This window comes from Microcaecilia unicolor, chromosome 3, assembly GCF_901765095.1.
Source record: "Microcaecilia unicolor chromosome 3, aMicUni1.1, whole genome shotgun sequence".
NCBI classification, from domain to species: Eukaryota; Metazoa; Chordata; class Amphibia; order Gymnophiona; family Siphonopidae; genus Microcaecilia; species Microcaecilia unicolor.
Genome location: NC_044033.1, coordinates 523,407,145 through 523,427,027, shown reverse-complemented (window position 1 = coordinate 523,427,027; position 19,883 = coordinate 523,407,145). Strand labels below are relative to the sequence as shown.

Here is a 19,883-nt window from a genome sequence, read left to right as displayed (position 1 = left end):
CCAGACTCCGATAAGTGCAGAAGGTATTCAAGCAGGTTCTGTGCAGGGCAAGAACGAGGTTCTAGGGCCATGCTCTCACACCACACGACAAACCTCCTCCACTTGAAAAAGTAACTCTTTTTAGTGGAATCCTTCCTAGAGGCAAGCAAGACCCGGGAGACACCCTCAGACAGACCCAACGCAGTGAAGTCTACGCCCTCAACATCCAGGCCGTGAGAGCCAGAGACTGAAGGTTGGGGTGCAGCAACGCTCCGTCGTTCTGCGAAATGAGAGTCGGAAAACACTCCAATCTCCACGGTTCTTCGGAGGACAACTCCAGAAGAAGAGGGAACCAGATCTGACGGGGCCAAAAGGGCGCGATCAGAATCATGGTGCCGCGGTCTTGCTTGAGCTTCAGTAAGGTCTTCCCCACCAAAGGTATGGGAGGATAAGCATACAGGAGGCCGGTCCCCAATGGAGGAGAAAGGCGTCCGACGCTAGCCTGCCGTGTGCCTGAAGTCTGGAACAGAACAGAGGCAGCTTGTGGTTGGTCTGAGAGGCGAAAAGATCCACCGAGGGGGTGCCCCACGCTCGGAAGATCTTGCGTACCACTCTGGCATGGAGCGACCACTCGTGCGGTTGCATGACTCTGCTCAGTCTGTCGGCCAGACTGTTGTTTACGCCTGCCAGGTACGTGGCTTGGAGGAGCATGCCGAACCGACACGCCCAACGCCACATCCCGACGGCCTCCTGGCACAGGGGGCGAGATCCGGTGCCCCCCTGCTTGTTGACGTAATACATTGCAACCTGATTGTCTGTCCGAATTTGGATAATTTGGCAGGACAGCCGATCTCTGAAAGCCTTCAGTGCGTTCCAGATCGCTCGGAGCTCCAGGAGGTTGATCTGCAGATCCTTTTCCTGGAGGGACCACAGACCCTGGGTGTGAAGCCCATCGACATGGGCTCCCCACCCCAGGCGAGATGCATCCGTCGTCAGCACTTTCGTGGGCTGCGGAATTTGGAATGGACGTCCCAGGGTCAAATTGGTCCGGATGGTCCACCAGAGCAGTGAAGTGCGGCAACTGGTGGAGAGGCGGATGGCATCTTCTAGATTCCCGGTGGCTTGGAACCACTGGGAAGCTAGGGTCCATTGAGCAGATCTCATGTGAAGACGAGCCATGGGAGTCACATGAACTGTGGAGGCCATATGACCCAGAAGTCTCAACATCTGCCGAGCTGTGATCTGCTGAGACGCTCTGGTCTGCGAGGCCAGGGTCAAGAGATTGGTGGCCCTCGCTTCGGGAAGGTAGGCCTGAGCCGTCTGGGAATTCAGCAGCGCTCCTATGAATTCCAGAGACTGAGTTGGCTGGAGATGGGACTTTGGGTAATTTATCACAAACCCCAGCAGCTCCAGAAGTTGAATAGTGCACTGCATGGACCGGAGGGCTCCTGCCTCCGAGGTGTTCTTGACCAGCCAATCGTCGAGATATGGGAACACGTGCACTCCCAGCTTGCGTAGGTAGGCCGCTACCACCACGAGGCACTTTGTAAACACTCGTGGGGCAGAGGCGAGCCCAAAGGGCAGCACACAATACTGAAAGTGCCGTGCGCCCAGGCGGAATCTGAGATACTGTCTGTGAGCTGGCAGTATCGGGATGTGAGTGTATGCGTCCTTTAAATCCAGGGAACATAGCCAATCGTTTTTCTGAATCATTGGCAGAAGGGTGCCCAAGGAAAGCATCCTGAACTTTTCTTTGACCAGGAATTTGTTCAGGCCTCTCAGGTCTAGGATGGGACGCATCCCCCCTGTTTTCTTTTCCACAAGGAAGTACCTGGAATAGAATCCCTGCCCTTCCTGCCCGGGTGGTACGGGCTCGACCGCATTGGCGCTGAGAAGGGCGGAGAGTTCCTCTGCAAGTACCTGCTTGTGATGGGAGCTGAAAGACTGAGCTCCCGGAGGACAATTTGGAGGCAGGGAGGCCAAATTCAGGGCGTATCCGCACCGCACTATTTGGAGAACCCACTGGTCGGAGGTTATGAGAGGCCACCTTAGGTGAAAGAATTTTAACCTCCCTCCGACCGGTAGATCGTCCGGTACGGACACTTGTAGGGCGGCTATGTTCCCATGGATCCAGTCAAAAGCCCGTCCCCGGCTTTTGCTGTGGAGGCGCAGGGGGCTGCTTAGGCGCACGCTGTTGACGAGAACGAGCGCGCTGGGGCTGTCCCTGTGCCTGACGAGGCCTTCGGGCCGGCTGGTTGTACCTACGCTTTGCAAAAGAATAGGGTGCAGCCTGCCGGGCCCGGGAAAAACGCCCGCCCGTGGGGGCGGGTGCTGAAGGCGCCCGGTGGGAGAGCTTGTCGAGAGCGGTTTCCCGCTGATGCAGTTGGTCAACCATCTGCTCGACCTTCTCGCCAAAAATATTATCCCCCCGGCAAGGGACGTCAGCCAGTCTCTGCTGGGTGCGGTTGTCCAGGTCAGAGGCACGCAGCCATGAGAGCCTGCGCATCACTATACCCTGGGCCGCAGCACGAGATGCCACGTCGCAGGTATCAAAAATCCCCCTGGACAGGAACTTTCTGCACGCCTTCAGCTGCCTGACCACCTCCTGATAAGGCCTGGACTGCTCCGGCGGGAGCTTATCGACCAGGTCCGCCAGCTGTTGCACATTGGTCCGCATGTGAATGCTCATATAGAGCAGGTAAGATTGGATGCGGGTCACGAGCATGGAGGATTGGTAGGCCTTCCTCCCAAATGAGTCCAGAGTGCGAGCCTCCCGCCCCGGGGGCGCCGAGGCGGTATCCCTCGAACTCCGTGCCCTCTTGAGAGCAGAATCCACGACCGCTGAGTCATGGGGCAACTGGGGCCGCATGAGCTCTGGGTCAGAGTGGATCCTGTACTGGGACTCTGCTTTCTTAGGAATGGTGGGGTTAGTTAGTGGTCGCACCCAGTTCCGGAGCAGCGTCTCCTTCAGGACATTGTGCAGCGGTACCGTGGAGGACTCTCTAGGTGGTGATGGATAGTCGAGGACCTCGAGCATCTCGGCCCTCGGCTCTTCCACAGAGACCACGGGAAAGGGAATGCTTATAGACATATCCCGCACAAAGGAGGCAAAGGAGAGACTCTCAGGAGGTGAGAGTTTCCTCTCCGGTGACGGCGTGGGGTCCGAGGGAAGGCCCGTAGACTCCTCTGAGGAGAAATATCTCGGATCCTCCTCTTCCCCCCACGAGTCCTCATCCTCGGTGTCGGACATTAGCTCATGTAGCTGAGTCCGGTACCGGGCCCGGCTCGACGTCGAGGCACCGAGGTCTCGGTGTCGTCGAGCGGTGGACTCCCGCGCCGGCGGGGACGGAGCTCCCTCCATCGACGTCGACGGGGACTCCACCTGCGTGGCTGTCGAGATCGGCACCGCAAGCGGCGGCGGTGTCGACGTCCCCGGCGCCGGGCTAGAGCTCGCCGGCGCCACAGTCATCGGCGCCGAGGGCGCAAGCACCCCCGGCGCCGGCACAGCCTGGCGCATCAGCCCTTCCAGGATCCCCGGAAGGATGGCTCTGAGGCACTCGTCCAGGCCCGCTGCCGGGAAAGGCGGTGGGGCCGGTAAGGGTGTCGGTGCCAGAAGCTGCTGGGGGCCAGGAGACGGCACCGAGGTGCCGGAACCCCGACGCGTCGGTACCTCCACAACCGACGGAGACCTCTCCTCTCGATGATGACGCTTCGGCGTCGACTCCTCTTCAGGATGCACCGAGGGCTCCCGGTGACGGCGCTTCTTATCTTTTTTCCGGTGCACGTCACCGGCGCCGGAGGGCATGGAGGAGGAGGAGGTCGATCCCCCTCGGTCTCGAGGTACCGGGTCCGACAGGGTTCGGTCCCGTGGCTCACGAGCTGAGGGAGTGACCGGGGCCGACTGCCCACGCGGCCTCTCAACCCCACTCTCACCGGCGGACCGGCGGGCCGACGGGACCTGTTCTCCTGGGGTCGCTGCCATCGGTGCCGATGTCTCGGGCATCGATACCGGTACCGAAGAACCGGCCTTCGATACCGATGCCGTCGAGGTCGACGTCGAGGGGCCGGCGCAAGTTCCAAAAAGACGGTCCCGTAGAACTTGCCTCGCAACCTGAGTCCGTTTCCGGAGACCGAGACACAAAGCGCACGACTTGAGATTGTGCTCCGGCCCGAGGCACTGGAGGCACCAAGCGTGGGTGTCGGTCTGCGAGATCGGCCGGCCGCAGCGACCACACTTTTTAAATCCACTCGGGACCTTCGAGGACATCGACGGAAAAATCGCGTCGGCGAAGTCAAAGTCGGCAATGGTGGCTAAAATCACACCACGAAAATTTAAACCGACCGAGCGGCTACTAGGCCGCAACGTGGCGTCCCCGCTAGTAAGCGAGGGAAAAAGGGGAGCGCGTGCTCCACACGCGCGAAAATCTTTTTTTTTTTTTTTTTTGCTTTACAACAAAGAAAAGAAAATAGGGAACCGAACGGTCCAAAAGCGACGACCCGCGTAAACGCGGTCGAAAATCCGGCGGCTGAAACAGAGAGAGAGGCAATTGCACACCTCTCTCCAGTCGCAGAAAAAAAGTAACTGGCGGGAGCGGTCGCGCACGGGCGGGAAGACGGCCGCGCATGCGCGGTGGGCGTGCCCTGCGTGCTGACCGTCCCGCGAAGCTTTTCCGGTTGGTGGGGGCTGCCGCGGACGTCAACCCAGTCGTGAGAACAAGTAGCCTGCTTGTCCTCGGAGAAGCGTTTTGTTACACTACACAGCTCCATAATTTTTCACTTAAACATCGCAGGGTGGATGGGGGAGGGGGAGAGGGGGGGCAACTACCCTGTGGGTGGGTGGGAGGGAGGGGGGGGCAATGACCCTGGAACTTAGAGGAGGGCCAAGCAGACCCTGAAGCTGGGAGGGAGGGAGGGAGGGGGGGGTGACCCTGAAACTGGGAGGGAGGGGGAGAGGGGGGCAATGTCCCTGGAACTGGGTGGGTGGGAGAGAGGGCGGACCCTGGAACATGGAGGGGGGGGCAGGCAGACCCTGAAACTGGGAGGGAGGGAGGGAGCCCCTGGCACACACTCTCATTCTCACACACACACACTATCACAGCTCCCTAATTTTTCATTTAAACATCGCAGGGTGGCTTGGGGGGCAGGGTGGCTTGGGGGGGGGGGGGGGAAGAAGGAGGGCAACTACCCTGGAACTGGGAGGGAGGGAGAGGGGGGGGCAATGACCCTGGAACTGGGTGGGTGGGAGGGTGGACCCTGGAACTTGGAGGGGGGTGGGCAGACCCAGAAACTGGGAGGAAGGGAGCCCCTGGCACACACTCTCATTCTCACACACACACACACACACTCTCTCGCACACAGTCTCACTCTCTCTGTCACACACACTCACATATTCACTCTCTCTCTGTCACACACACTCACTCACTCATTCACTCTCTCTGTCACACACACTCACACATTCAATCTCTCTCTATCACACACACTCTGTAAAACACACACACTCCGAGGAAAACCTTGCTAGCGCCCATTTCATTTGTGTCAGAAACAGGCCTTTTTTCCTAGTGAATTATAATGTTCTATTATATATTATGCTGACATTGTAAGTACTATACTATGCCCCACTTTGTATTATTTGAATATTTTTTACTGCTGGAATTGCCTATTGTTCATGTTTAATCTATTCTTACTTCAAAAAGGCAGTAAATAAATCCTAATAAATAAATAAATAAAATTATAAATGATCTAGAGATGGGAGTAGCTAGTGAGGTAATTAAATTTGCTGACGACAAAGTTATTCAAAGTTATTAAATCGCAAGAGGATTGTGAAAAATTATAAGAGGACCTTACGAGACTGGGCATCCAAATGGCAGATGACTATTTATGTGAGCAAGTGTAAAGTGATGCATGTGGAAAGAACCCGAACTATAGTTACATGATGTAAGGTTCCACATTAAGCATCACCGACCAGGAAAGGGATCTAGGTGTCATTGTTGATGATACGTTGAAACCCTCTGCTCAGTTTGTGCGGCGGCTAAGAAAGCAAATTGAATGTTAGGTTTTATTAGGAAAGGAATGGAAAACAAAAATGTACAGGGTCGCTAAACAGAGCTTCTAGACACAGGGTCTAAGCATGGGTTGATGGGGAACAGACAACAATGAGGGAAGATAATATACCAGGTCTACAATGCACACAAGAAAAAAAAATCCACTTCTTTGGCCATGCAGGAGAACACAGACGAAACTTTCAACACATCCTAAATTTTCACTTACAGTTAACTGGTTCAACATCAAAAGCCAACATTTAGTCATCTTTCCATTCTACAGAACCCACAAATGGAAGTCAATAAGGGATACTCACGTGCCCCAATACACTTTAATGGAACAAGTCTTCTGCAACTTGCCATATCCCTGTATATCTTCCGTATCATCAAAGTATGAGGTGACCAGACCTAAACCTTCTGGCTCTGTAAACAAGTCTATTTGGCAAATCCGGAAATCCTGATAAAATGAGAACAAATGTGTGTTATTATTAAGTGCATCCCACAGCCCCTGTAAGAGTTCCAAGAAGCCATAAGCATTATCATCTTGACTAAAGAAAATTTTCTAAGCTGGAGGCCTTGAATACTGTACTGGACTAGTAGCAAACTGTGCATGCTGACATTCTTTTGACTATGTAGGGCAAATCGATGAAGAAGTACACATCATGCTATATTTTTTTACTTTGTTTTCTTTCCTGTTTTTGCTAGGTTCAGTAAAAGCTTTGTTGTTTTACTACTGTACAGTGAGTGCTTCAGTCCTATGACCCCCATATTTTATTTAGTTCACATACATCTTGCTGTATTGATTGCTAGCTGGGATCTTGCCATAGCTTGGTGTTGCGGGGCGTCCTTCCCTTGACGAAGCCCCAGTTGGCGAAACGAGACCGTTGGGGACGCCCTTGTTCTAAACCGCAACAAGCTAAGTAGCTGTGTTTTGTAACAATGTTTTGCACTTTGGCTATATCATGTATTGAATATATGCACTGACAGTGTATGAGTGAACACTTAGGGAGGAGGTCGGTAGAGGACCTATGATTAAATTATGGTGACCAGATCTACTATGTAATCTTATTGATTAAGACATTACCAGTCTGAGGTCCTCCCCCTTTTCCATTATCGATTGACTATCTTACAATTTATGTAAATTATCCGCTGCTCGTGGTTGTAGTTCCCCATATTTTAGAACAAATGGTCATGTTCTAGGTGCTCAGCCTCCTCCATTTTAATTTTTAAACAATCTCTTTGATCTCATCTTTTCCCTCCTGCTTATTCCCCATAACCCCATGCCTTCACCTTTCAGTATTCCTGGTTTAGATCTCAAGTTACCCTTGAGTACTGTGTTCAATTCTGGTCGCCGCATCTCAAGAAAGATATAGTAGAATTGGAAAAGGTGCAGCGAAGGGCGACTAAAATGATAGCGGGGATGGGACGACTTCCCTATGAAGAAAGACTAAGGAGGCTAGGGCTTTTCAGCTTGGAGAAGAGACAGCTGAGGGGAGACATGATAGAGGTATATAAAATAATGAGTGGAGTGGAACGGGTGGATGTGAAGCGTCTGTTCACGCTTTCCAAAAATACTAAGATTAGAAGGCATGCGATGAAACTACAGTGTAGTTAATTTTAAAAAAAATCTGAGAAAATGTTTCTTCACCCAACACATAATTAAACTCTGGAACTCATTACCGGAGAATGTGGTGAAGGTGGTTAGCTTGACAGAGTTTAAAAAGGGGTTAGACGGTTTCCTAAAGGACAAGTCCATAAACCACTACTAAATGGACTTGGGAAAAATTCACAATTCCAGGAATAACATGTATAGAATGTTTGTACGTTTGGGAAGCTCGCCAGGTGCCCTTGGCCTGGATTGGCCGCTGTCGTGGACAGGATGCTGGGCTCGATGAACCTTTGGTCTTTTCCCAGTGTGGCATTACTTATGTACTTCCAACTAGACCTTGCTTCTAACTGTTTGTAAATATGTTTTGGTTAAAAAACCATAAAATAAATCTGTCATAAAAGAAAAAAAAAGTCAAAACAAAAATAATACAAAACTATCTCAAAAGTTCACAGCACAGACAAATATCATTGCCATTGAGAACAGGGCAGGTCAGATACAGCCATTTACCTTCACCACTTGCCGTAGTGACCCGATCACAGCAGGTGCGGCATTGCCTTCTTCCAAGGTGCTCTCCCCCCAGAGGTTAGTCAGTTCCATCTCACCTTCCTCCAGAGGGATTGAGAGGCCTTCAAAATCTGGTTTTTCATAGAGTAGCCAGCTGAGGAGGAATTAGAGAGAATTTTATGCATTACATACTGAAATCAGAAAATGTGGTTTGTCTTTGAAAACAGACTTGAGGAAAGTTTACGAGAATACTGCCTAGTATCCTGTGGATAAAATCAATTGCTTTTTCATTCTTATTCATCACAAATTTGATACAAACATATAGAGAGCTGGTGAGCTAGAAATATCCACTAACTCTCCACTACAGTCCCCAATATTTGCATAAAGCAGTAGAAGAGCAGCATTTGTAAAATACCTCTGTCCTAAAAGAAACACCTTATTATAAAGAGAGACTACTCTGACTTCCAGAACCTAGTTGTTTATTTCTTACTGTCAGCAGCAAGAGAAAACAAAGTCAAAGGAGCCCACAGTATAAGGTTAAAATACTGCCACCAATCCACCCCCTAGTGAATAAAGAACTCTTATTAACCATATTTATTTATGACATTTACAGCCCACAATATCCCAAGGAATCTTGAGTTCAATGTGGCTTACATCAACTATTCAATATATCTGTGGAAAGGAACAAAGTAGTACAGATGTAACATAGAGGTGCATAATCGAACGGGGCCGGCCATCTATATGGCCAGCCCCATAAAGTGGCGTCCCAACCATATTATCGAAATAAGATAGCCGGCTATCTTTCGTTTCGATAATACGGTGGGCGCCGGCCAAATCTCAGCATTTGGGCCGGCTTTAGAGGTGGCCGGCATTGGTTTCCGGCGATAATGGAAACTAATGCCGGCGATCTCAAACCTGGCCAAATCTAAGGTATTTGGTGGTGGAAGGAGCCAGCATTTGTAGTGCACTGGTCCCCCTCACATGCGAGGACACCAAACGGGCACCCTAGGCGGTACTGCAGTGGACTTCAAAAATTGCTTCCAGGTGCATAGCTCCCTTACCTTGGGTGCTGAGCCCCGCAAATCCCCCCCAAAACCCACTCTCCACAATTCTACACCACTACCATAGCCCTAAGGGGTGAAGGGGGCCACCTACACGTGGGTACAGTGGGTTTGGGGGGGGGGGGGTTGGAGGGCTCCCATTTACCACCACAAATGGGCCTGGGTCCACCTGCCTGAAGTGCACTGCACCCACAAAAAAAGGGCTCCAGGGACCTGCATACTGCTGTCAGGGAGCTGGGTATAACATTTCAGGCTGGCATAGAGGCTGGCAAAAAAAAGTTTAAAAAAAATTTTTGGGGGGGGTGGGAGGGGGTTGGTGACCACTGGGGGAGTAAGGGGAGGTGATCCCTAATTCCCTCCGGTGGTCATCTGGTCAATTGGGGCACTTTTTTTGAGACCTGGTCCTGAAAATAAATGGACGAAGTGAAGTCAGTGAAATGCTCGTCAGAGAAGGCCATCTTTTTTCCATTATCAGGCGAAGCCGGCCATCTCATAACCACGCCCTGTCCCACTTTCCATACCCTGCCGACACGCCCCCTTTAACTTTGGCCGGCTCTGCGACGGAAAGCAGTTGGAGCCGGCCAAAATCGGCTTTCGATTATACCGATTTAGCCGGGTTTAGGAGATGACCAGCCATTTGTGTCGGAAGACGGCCAGCCTTCTCCTTCGAAAATAAGCAGGATATTTGAAAATATTTGAAAAGTATTAATCCACAAATGAACCTTTTCCGGAGATGCGAAGGAGGTAGAACGAGAGGACATGAAATGAGATTGAAGGGGGGCAGACTCAAGAAAAATGTCAGGAAGTATTTTTTCACGGAGAGAGTAGTGGATGCTTGGAATGCCCTCCCGCGGGAGGTGGTGGAAATGAAAACGGTAACAGAATTCAAGCACGCCTGGGATAAACATAAAGGAATCCTGTTCAGAAGGAATAGATCCTAAGGAGCTTAGCCGAGATTGGGTGGCACAGCCGGTGGCGGGAGGCGGGGACAGTGTTGGGCAGACTTATACGGTCAGTGCCAGAGCCGGTGGTGGGAGGCGGGGCTGGTGGTTGGGAGGCGGGGCTAGTGCTGGGCAGACTTACACGGTCTGTGCCCTGAAAAGGACAGGTACAAATCAAGGTAAGGTATACACAAAAAGTAGCACATATGAGTTTATCTTGTTGGGCAGACTGGATGGACCATGCAGGTCTTTTTCTGCCGTCATCTACTACTACTACTACTTAACATTTCTAAAACGCTACTAGGGTTACACAGCGCTGTACAATTTAACATAGAGGGACAGTCCCTGCTCAAAGAGCTTACAATCTAAAAGACAAGTGAATGGTCAGTCCGATAGGGGCAGTCAAATTGGGGCCGTCTGGATTTACTGAACGGTAGGAGTTAGGTGCTGAACGCAGCATTGAAGAGGTGGGTTTTAAGCAAAGACTTGAAGATGGGCAGGGAGGGGGCTTGGCGTATGGGCTCAGGAAGGTTGTTCCAAGCATAGGGTGAGGCGAGGCAGAATGAGCGGAGCCTGGAGTTGGCGGTGGTGGAGAAGGGTACTGAGAGGAGGGATTTGTCCTATGAACGGAGGTTTCGGGCGGGAATGTAAGGGGGGATGAGGGTAGAAAGGTAGTAACAAAGTAGGTGACAGCAGAAAAAGATCTGTACGGTCCACCCAGTCTGCCCAACAAGATAAACTCATATGCGCTACTTTATATGTATACCTGACCTTGATTTGTATTTTCAGGGCACAGACCGTAGAAGTCTGCCCAGTACTAGCCCCGCCTCCCAACCACCGGTGCTGCCACCCAATCTCCGCTAAGCTTCTGAGGATCCCTTCCTTCTGAACAGGATTCCTTTATGTTTATCCCATGCATTTTTGAATTCCGTTACAGTTTTCATCTCCACCACCTCCTGCGGGAGGGCATTCCAAGCATCCACCACTCTCTCCGTGAAAAAATACTTCCTGACATTGTTCCTGAGTCTGCCCCCCTTCAACCTCATTTCATGTCCTCTAGTTCCCGTCTCCGGACACAAATACCTGGCAAGATCCCAAATATGTACAAAACATTTTATACTGCTTATCCCAGAAATAGTGGATTTTCCCGAAGTCCGTTTAATAACTGTCTATGGACTTTTCCTTTAGGAAGCCATCCAAACCTTTTTAAAACTCTGCTAAGCTAACCACCTTTACCACATTCTCTGGCAACGAATTCCAGAGTTTAATTACACGTTGAGTGAAGAAAAATTTTCTCCGATTCGTTTTAAATTTACTACATTGTAGCTTCATCGCATGCCCCCTAGTCCTAGTATTTTTGGAAAGCGTGAACAGACGCTTCACATTTACCCGTTCAACTCCACTCATTTTATAGACCTCTATCGTATCTCCCCTCAGCCGCCTTTTCTCCAAGCTGAAGAGTTCTAGCCACTTTAGCCTTTCCTCATAGGGAAGTCGTCCCATCCCCTTTATCATTTTCGTCGTCCTTCTCTGCACCTTTTCTAATTCCACTATATCTTTTTGAGATGCGGCGACCAGAATTGAACACAATATTCGAGCCGCAACAGCACACTGAGCAAAAGGTTTCAACGTATCATCAATGACGACACCTAGATCCCTTTCTTGGTCCGTGACTCCTAACATGGCACCTTGCATGACGTAGCTATAATTTGGGTTCCTCTTTCCCACATGCATCACTTTGCACTTGCTCACATTAAATGTCATCTGCCATTTAGACGCCCAGTCTCCCAAGGTCCTCTTGTAATTTTTTACAATCCTCTCGCGATTTAACAACTTTGAATAACTTTGTATCGTCAGCAAATTTAATTACTTCACTAGTTACTCCCATCTGTAGGTCATTTATAAATATGTTAAAAAGCAGCGGTCCCAGCACAGAGCCCTGGGGAACCCCACTAACTACCCTTCTCCATTGAGAATATTGACCATTTAACCCTACTCTCTGTTTTCTATCTTTTAACCATCATTTACTGTGTTAACTATTAGGAAGATGGGAATGACATTATGCCTTACCAATGAAAAACACCTGTTACAAATGAGATATTTGTACTCATCCAAAGTTCTTATGCCTTTTCATGTCAATGAGGAAATAGTGCTCCTTATGTTTTATGCTATATAGTTGATAATAATCTGTGCAAGAAGTCCCTCCACACTATGGATAGCATTGACACTCTTGCTTACTACCGTAAAAGCCATTGCAGCTGTTTTGTCTCCTTTGATCTCCAAGAGCTGGCATTCCAGTAGCCAAGTGAAGTTTGACAGATTGGCTAGCAACCTGCATCCAGCTTTATGAACAAACTTGTGCTCCTCTAATCACTAAAATGAAACCTCATCAAATTAGAAGCACTGGCCCTTCTGAAATCTGTTTTACTGGACACCATATGCAAAACAGCAATGTACCTCACGTCATACCTCTACTTCCCACTACTGCTTGGACCAATACATAAACAGTGGCAGTACATTTTGACAAGCTGTGCTGGCCATCTTGTTTTTGTGACTATGACTGTCCACTGTCCAGGAGCAGCTCAAATTATAGCTAAATGAGCAGCCTTTAGCCTAGGAGTCACCCAGCTGTCTGCCTGATTCATCAACTGTTTGTTGATGGAAAAGGAATTGTTTACTGTAATTAAACTGAGTATATCATTCACAGGTAATCAAGGCATGAAGTATATTTTGTCTAGACGAAAGGGCATTTCATAGGTGACATGCTTTTATAAAACAAACCCCTTTGGCTCAAAAGTTAGTCTTGAAAGACATGTAAAGATAACACTTTAGCATGCAACTGCTAGGAGGATGTGGACTTGAGAGGGGCATGTGTGGGCCAAGGGCTTATCTAGAAATTACATGCTAAGGTTAGGAGTGAGCATTTTCACCAGCAATTGCTCATGACTAAAGTTAGGTACATAACTGTGGACTTACACTAGTATTCTATGATGGCAATTATGTGCATAAGTTGTCATTAAAGAAATCATACTTAGTACACACACTTTAGATGACTTTTTGAGAATTACCACCCAAACGGGGTAATACCAGATGGAGAAGTTCTTCCACTTAAAAAAACAGGTATCTCTGGTAATTGTTTTCCTGCAGGAACTAACGTGTCCTATATAGTATAGGTATTGTGAAGCCTAGAGTGGAAACTAAACAATATTCAATTTCCATACTGTCAGGGCTGGTGATCTGAGATTTGGATGAAGGAAGCCCTTGTTCTTTGTAATCAGTGATGCAAATATTTGAAGCCTGCACGGACGAAGAACCGTGAATTTTTTTTAGGCCAGTAGGGTGTTAGGAAATCATTGTGTTGAGTTTCTTCTGAAACTTGCGTAGGGTTTTTGCTACTAGAGGTATGGAGGGCCAGTTTATGGCTAGTGCATCCCTTGCTAGCTGATTTGGCGAGGTATGAGACTTGAATTTGTATGCGACTGGAGATCACAAAGAAAACCTGTTCCGCCTTGGCTGCACCTTGGCTGTCCACCTGAGCTAGAACTGTGGCACGTTTTTTCGTGAACTGTGTACAGAATAGCTCCTACGAACGAAATTTTGTTTGGCATTTGGAGTGTGGACTTCTCAAAGCTGATGATGAATTCCAGGCCTTGAAGGCATATTGTTTTAGCTTTGAGGATTGGAGCCATGATTTCTAAGAAAGTTGCTAGAAGCCAGACATCAAGGTAGCTAACCCCATTTGTGTAGGTGAGTGGCCAACACTATTGAAGTATTTGGTGAAAATTCTGAAGGCTGATGACAGGCCAGAAAGAAAATCTGTAATGGAACCAAAGGTATTTTTTGCAACACAGATGAATCAAGATATATGCATAAGTATTTTTGAGATCCATCAGTCTCCCTTCCTCTAGTAGGGGAGAATGGAAAGAGGAGCGTTTTCTTTGCATAGGAATAGATTAAGATCCCTGAGATCTAATATGGGATGAAAACCTCCTGTCTTCTTACGGACTAAGAAGTACCTGGAGTAGAAGCCTTGATTCCTTTCTTGCACTTTATTTGGTTCTATTGCACTGGACTGCTGAAAGGAATCATTTTGAGTATGAGAGTGAGGTATCTGAGACCATAGCAAAGTTTATCTGGTAAACCACAATATTAGTGACACTACTCCAATCAATCAAATAAACCCAAAAGATAAACCAGGACAAAGCAAAAACTTTTATTCAGGGTCGTCAAGTCGCAGGAGGAATGTGAACGATTACAGGAGGACCTTGCGAGACTGGGAGAATGGGCGTGCAAGTGGCAGATGAAGTTCAATGTTGACAAGTGCAAAGTGATGCATGTGGGTAAGAGGAACCCGAATTATAGCTACGTCTTGCAAGGTTCCACGTTAGGAGTTACGGATCAAGAAAGGGATCTGGGTGTCGTCGTCGATGATACGCTGAAACCTTCTGCTCAGTGTGCTGCTGCGGCTAGGAAAGCGAATAGAATGTTGGGTGTTATTAGGAAGGGTATGGAGTCCAGGTGTGCGGATGTTATAATGCCGTTGTATCGCTCCATGGTGCGGCCGCACCTGGAGTATTGTGTTCAATACTGGTCTCCGTATCTCAAAAAAGATATAGTAGAATTGGAAAAGGTACAGCGAAGGGCGACGAAAATGATAGTGGGGATGGGACGACTTTCCTATGAAGAGAGGCTGAGAAGGCTAGGGCTTTTCAGCTTGGAGAAGAGACGGCTGAGGGGAGATATGATAGAAGTGTATAAAATAATGAGTGGAATGGATCGGGTGGATGTGAAGCGACTGTTCACACTATCCAAAAATACTAGGACTAGAGGGCATGAGTTGAAGCTACAGTGTGGTAAATTTAAAACGAATCGGAGAAAATTTTTCTTCACCCAACGTGTAATTAGACTCTGGAATTCGTTGCCGGAGAACGTGGTACGGGCAGTTAGCTTGACGGAGTTTAAAAAGGGGTTAGATAGATTCCTAAAGGACAAGTCCATAGACCGCTATTAAATGGACTTAGAAAAATTCCGCATTTTTAGGTATAACTTGTCTGGAATGTTTTTACGTTTAGGGAGCGTGCCAGGTGCCCTTGACCTGGATTGGCCACTGTCGGTGACAGGATGCTGGGCTAGATGGACCTTTGGTCTTTCCCAGTATGGCACTACTTATGTACTTATGTACTTATGTAATATGAAATATATCTAAAGGTTGTCTAGTATGAAAACAGAATATAAAACTCAGAAAGTGTTCCTATCGTAGAGGATGTCAGGGGTTAGCTGACACCATTAGCCAGCGGATATCCTACTGTCAGGTATCAACTACTTTAAAAATAAAACAGCCTGACCCCTCTATTTTTGATACCAAAGTTCCACTTGTACATCAGAATGCATTTTAATGTCTTACCATCCTCGTACTACTCTGATGGAGATCTCAGTTGACAGCTCCCAGGAGGTGCAGTCAGGAATATCACTATAGACTTCAAGGGCAGTGCCAGACAAATTGGGTTCACTGTATATCACCACCTGTAAGAGAATCAGAGGCGACCACACAATCAGAGCATCTCTCACACAAGATGCAAAGAAAAGATCAAAACTAAGAGCTGCTGCCTGCTTACCTTTCCAGGTCTGGGGTTGATCTTCTCCTGACTCCTCTCAAGAAACATCTAAGGAACAGGACAGAAAAAGGGAGAAAAGATTTTAATTAGATTTTACTGCACAAAATTCAAAGTGATAGCAGCCAGTTGGTAAAGATCAATGGCCATGAGTTGAAGTGATATCTACAGGGCTGTAGAGACAATACACCAAAACTTTGACTAACTCTTCTATTTTTCTACTGCGTGACTCCAACTCCTACTGATAATAGGCTTTAAATTATTTGTACTGGATCCAGGACAAAAAAAAAATAAGTATAAAATGATAAATTTACCATATATTATAATGTAAGTTTTTATTTTGAAGATGGAGTCGGTACAACTGTACCTAAAATTGCTTCCAACTCCAACTCTGACTCCACAGCCCTGGATATCTGCATGTTGTACTTACAAACGGCACTTTGAAGAACATTTAAATGCAACCCCTATTCTGTGCTTAGAACAAGACATACGGTGACATTGATGCAGAAACCAAAAATGTATGCTTCAGATTGGTGTTCCCTCTAAGCTGTACAGGAGTCCTCCATCTTCATTCTTGCACTTGGGAGGTGATGCTTAAATATCGTGTTTTCAATTGCTAGGGACAGGCAGGACCTCTGGAGCCTTGCAGAGCTTGCCTATAACTCTCCACTTAAAAATGGAAAAATTATTTTCTTACCTGATAATTTTCTTTCCTTTAATCATACCAGACCAGTCCAGACTAATGGGCTGTGTCCATCTACCAGCGGAAGGAGACAGAGAAAATAGTTCCAAGTAAACCGCCCCTTAAGGGTATCATGCAGCCTGGAATGTTCAGTATTTCGAATAGCCAAGCAATGGTGCTCTGAAGTCTAGAAGAAAACACAGTTAATACCAAACAGGCAAACTCTTGGAGCCAATATGTAGAACCTCACTGTTCCTGCTTGGCCAAAGGCAAAGGCAACTGCAACCTCCACTCACAGTAAAGTAAACGGGAGGGAAAGGTCCATACTGAGCTTGCTCAAGCATATAGAGCTCTACCCCTGAATCCAGGGAAAGAACTCCGTGATGCCAACTAACAGGAGTCATATAGAGCTGACACAAGTGGCAGGAGATTGAATAGAGAAGATGAAGTAGGCAGTGCTGTGGAACATCCCAGCGTATTGAAGCGTCGTGGAACAGCCAGGGATACCTAAGGAAACAACACTCTGACAGACTTTAGCCAGGGAGGGCATCTGGACTGGTCTGGTATGATTAAAGGTAAGAAAATTATCAGGTAAGAACATAATTTTTCCTTCCTTGTCATCTATACCAGACCAGTCCAGACTAATGGGATGTAGCAATGCAGTTTCCCAAAGAGGGGGGGGGGGGGGGGGGGGGGAGAAAAGAAGAATGCAGAAAGTTGAAAAATCAACAAAGCCACCCACACCAAAAAAAAACTGATCAGCAGAAAAGGATTTGAATATCCGAACCACCAGGCTATCAAAATGGAACAGAGTTTGACACTAGAAAAGGAACTAAAGCCGTAGGACGTAAAACAAACATCCTGAGCAAAAGAAAAATTACGTACCCCTGTCCCGAAAGTAGTAAAAGAAGCAACAAAACATACTCATGCCAAAGGACCCCCCTTGGAAGGAAGGCAACAGTCGTATCCAAGCAACAAGGAGAAGAACTGTCTCTCCTAGACCATAATACACTTTACTGAACCCTGGCAGGACAAAGACTAACTCCCAAACCTGCCGGTCTGCCTTGAGTCCAAGATGGTCGGATGAAGCGACCCTAACAAGTACTAGGCATACGCAACCCCAAACAGTGCGCCACACTTCATAGAAGAAAGGAAGCAAGGCCTAGGAACCACCCAGACCCGCAACTAGTGAGAGAATCAAAATCCACAGAAAAAGAGACGCCAGAGTCTAGAGAACCAACTAATTGGAGCACTAGTCTCTCCAGGAGAACCATGAAAAGGAAAGCAGCATACCAGGGTACAACCGTAGAAAGAGCACTCCTCAACCAGCTCGCTCTGGACATAGGGATGAAAGAACAGAGCCAAGAGAACAAAAGGAAACAAAAAGAAAGACAGTCGAGACCACACTGTGGAGAAAAGACCCCCTAGGTGCCAAGTAGCCACAAAAGGAGCAGTGACTAATTCAAACTCCAGCAATAGAGAAGCTTCTCGCCAGCCACCAAGAGGCTACGGCAAGAAAAGGTGCCACAGAAATGGTAGCTAACAGGAGACAAGACAGCCTTGTCTAGCAGTCTAAACTGTGGTATGCCACAGCCTCTGCGAAGTTACTTTATTCAATCCCTGGTGGAACGGGTTCGACTGCTTGGGCCTGTAGAAGGGCAGAGAGTTCCTCTGCAAGTACCTGCTTGTGCTGGGAGCTGTAGGACAGAGCTCCCAGTGGGCAATTTGGAGGCTTGGATTCCAGATTGAGGGTGTATCCTAACCGGACAATTTGAAGAACCCACCAGTCGGAGGTTATAAGAGGCCACCTTTGGTGAAAAAACATTAACCTCCCCCCTAATGGCAAGTCGTCCGGTACGGACACGTTTACTGAGGCTATGCTGAACTGGAGCCAGTCAAAAGCCCGTCCATTACTTTTGCTGGGGAGTCGCAGTGGCCTTAGGCGCACGCTGTTGACGAGAACGAGCACACTGGGGCTGAGCCTGGGCAGGCTGCTGAGAAACAGGAGTGTACCTACGCCTAGCATACGAATAGGGAGCACTCCTCTTCCCTCCAAAAAACCTCCTGGATGAGGAGGTAGTAGCAGAAGACGCCCAGCGGGAGAGAGAATCCATAGAATCGTTGTGCTTCTTGAGCTGGTCAACCAGATCCTCTACTTTCTCACCAAAAAGGTTATCCCCCGGCAAGGAACATCCGCCATCCGCTGCTGGACCGAATGATCCAGGTCAGAGACAAGCAGCCATGAGAGTCTGCGCATCACTATACCTTGGGCAGCGATCCTGGATGCTACTTCCTGGCCAGGAATTTTCGACATGCCTTCTGCTGCCTGACCACCTGGTGAAAAGGCTCAGCCTGCTCCGGAGGGAGTGCAACAACCAAGCTGGACAGTTGCCTCACTGAGTTCCGCAAGTGGATGCTCGTGACGAGCTGGTAAGATTGAATTTTGGCGGTGAGCATAGCAGCCTGATAAGTCTTCCTCCCAAAAGAATCAAGAGTCCTAGCTTCTCTGCCTGGGGGCGCCAAGGCATAGTCCCTAGTACTCTTGGCTCTCTTGAGGGCGGAGTCCACCACCATGGAATTGTGGGGTAACTGAGACCTCATCAATCCAGGTTCACTGTGGATCCGATACTGGGATTCAGTTTTCTTCGGGATCGCGGGGCCAGAGGGAATGACCAGTTCCGCATAAGGACTATCTTCAGTACCTTATGTAGATGAGCCGTCACAGCCTCTCTAGGTGGAGAAGGATAATCCAGGACCTCGAGCATCTCAGCCCTGGGCTCATCCTCAACCTTCATAGGGAAAGGAATCGCCGTAGCCATTTCCCGGAAAAAAGATGTAAAGGACAGACTCTCTGGTGGAGATAGTCTCCCTTCAGGTGGAGGGGAAGGTTCAGAGGGAATCCCAAAGGACTCGTCAGAAGAAAAGTACCTGGGGTCTTCCTCTGACTCCCACGAACGCTCCTCTTCAGTATCGGATAAGACCTCCCTCAAGGCACTCCGAGACTGAGCCTGCCTCGATGCCGAGGAACGATGTTCTCGATGGCGATGTCAAGAATCGACACCCGCCTAGACTGCGGTGAAGCTTCCTCCACTGACGTCGATGGGGAGTCAACCTGGGTGGCAGCTGACATCGATGCCGCAGGCGGCACTGAGGCCGGTGACCTCTCCGCAGGAGAAGGGCTAGACGCCGCTGCAGCCAGCAGAACGGAAGGCGCAAGCACCCCTGACACCAAAGCAGACTGGCGCAGCAATCCCTCCAGAAGCTCTGGAAGCAGGAACCGGATGCGTTCGTCGAGAGCCGCTATTGGAAAAGACTGCGGGGTCAGTGGAGCAGTCAGCGGCAGAATCTCGGAAGGAGGTATCGGGCTGCCACGAGATAGACGCATCAGCACCTCCTGTATAGAGGGGGAGCGGTCCTCTTGAAACCCGATGCTTCTCGGGTGCCGACTCTCTCGACG

At 48.8% G+C, this 19,883-nt stretch overlaps 1 protein-coding gene across 1 annotated transcript in view; it reads right to left on the bottom strand.

Annotated features, from left to right (window-relative positions):
• CRYBG1 (crystallin beta-gamma domain containing 1) overlaps positions 1-19,883 on the bottom strand; it is a 262,927-nt gene that overhangs the window by 115,636 nt on the left and 127,408 nt on the right. Inside the window, exons 4-7 of the mRNA XM_030199173.1 lie at positions 15,748-15,795; positions 15,537-15,655; positions 8,134-8,284; positions 6,335-6,474 (exon numbers count right to left, since the gene is read on the bottom strand). Coding sequence (XP_030055033.1) covers positions 6,335-6,474; positions 8,134-8,284; positions 15,537-15,655; positions 15,748-15,795 — 458 coding nt within the window. The remainder of the gene's footprint in view (positions 1-6,334; positions 6,475-8,133; positions 8,285-15,536; positions 15,656-15,747; positions 15,796-19,883) is intronic.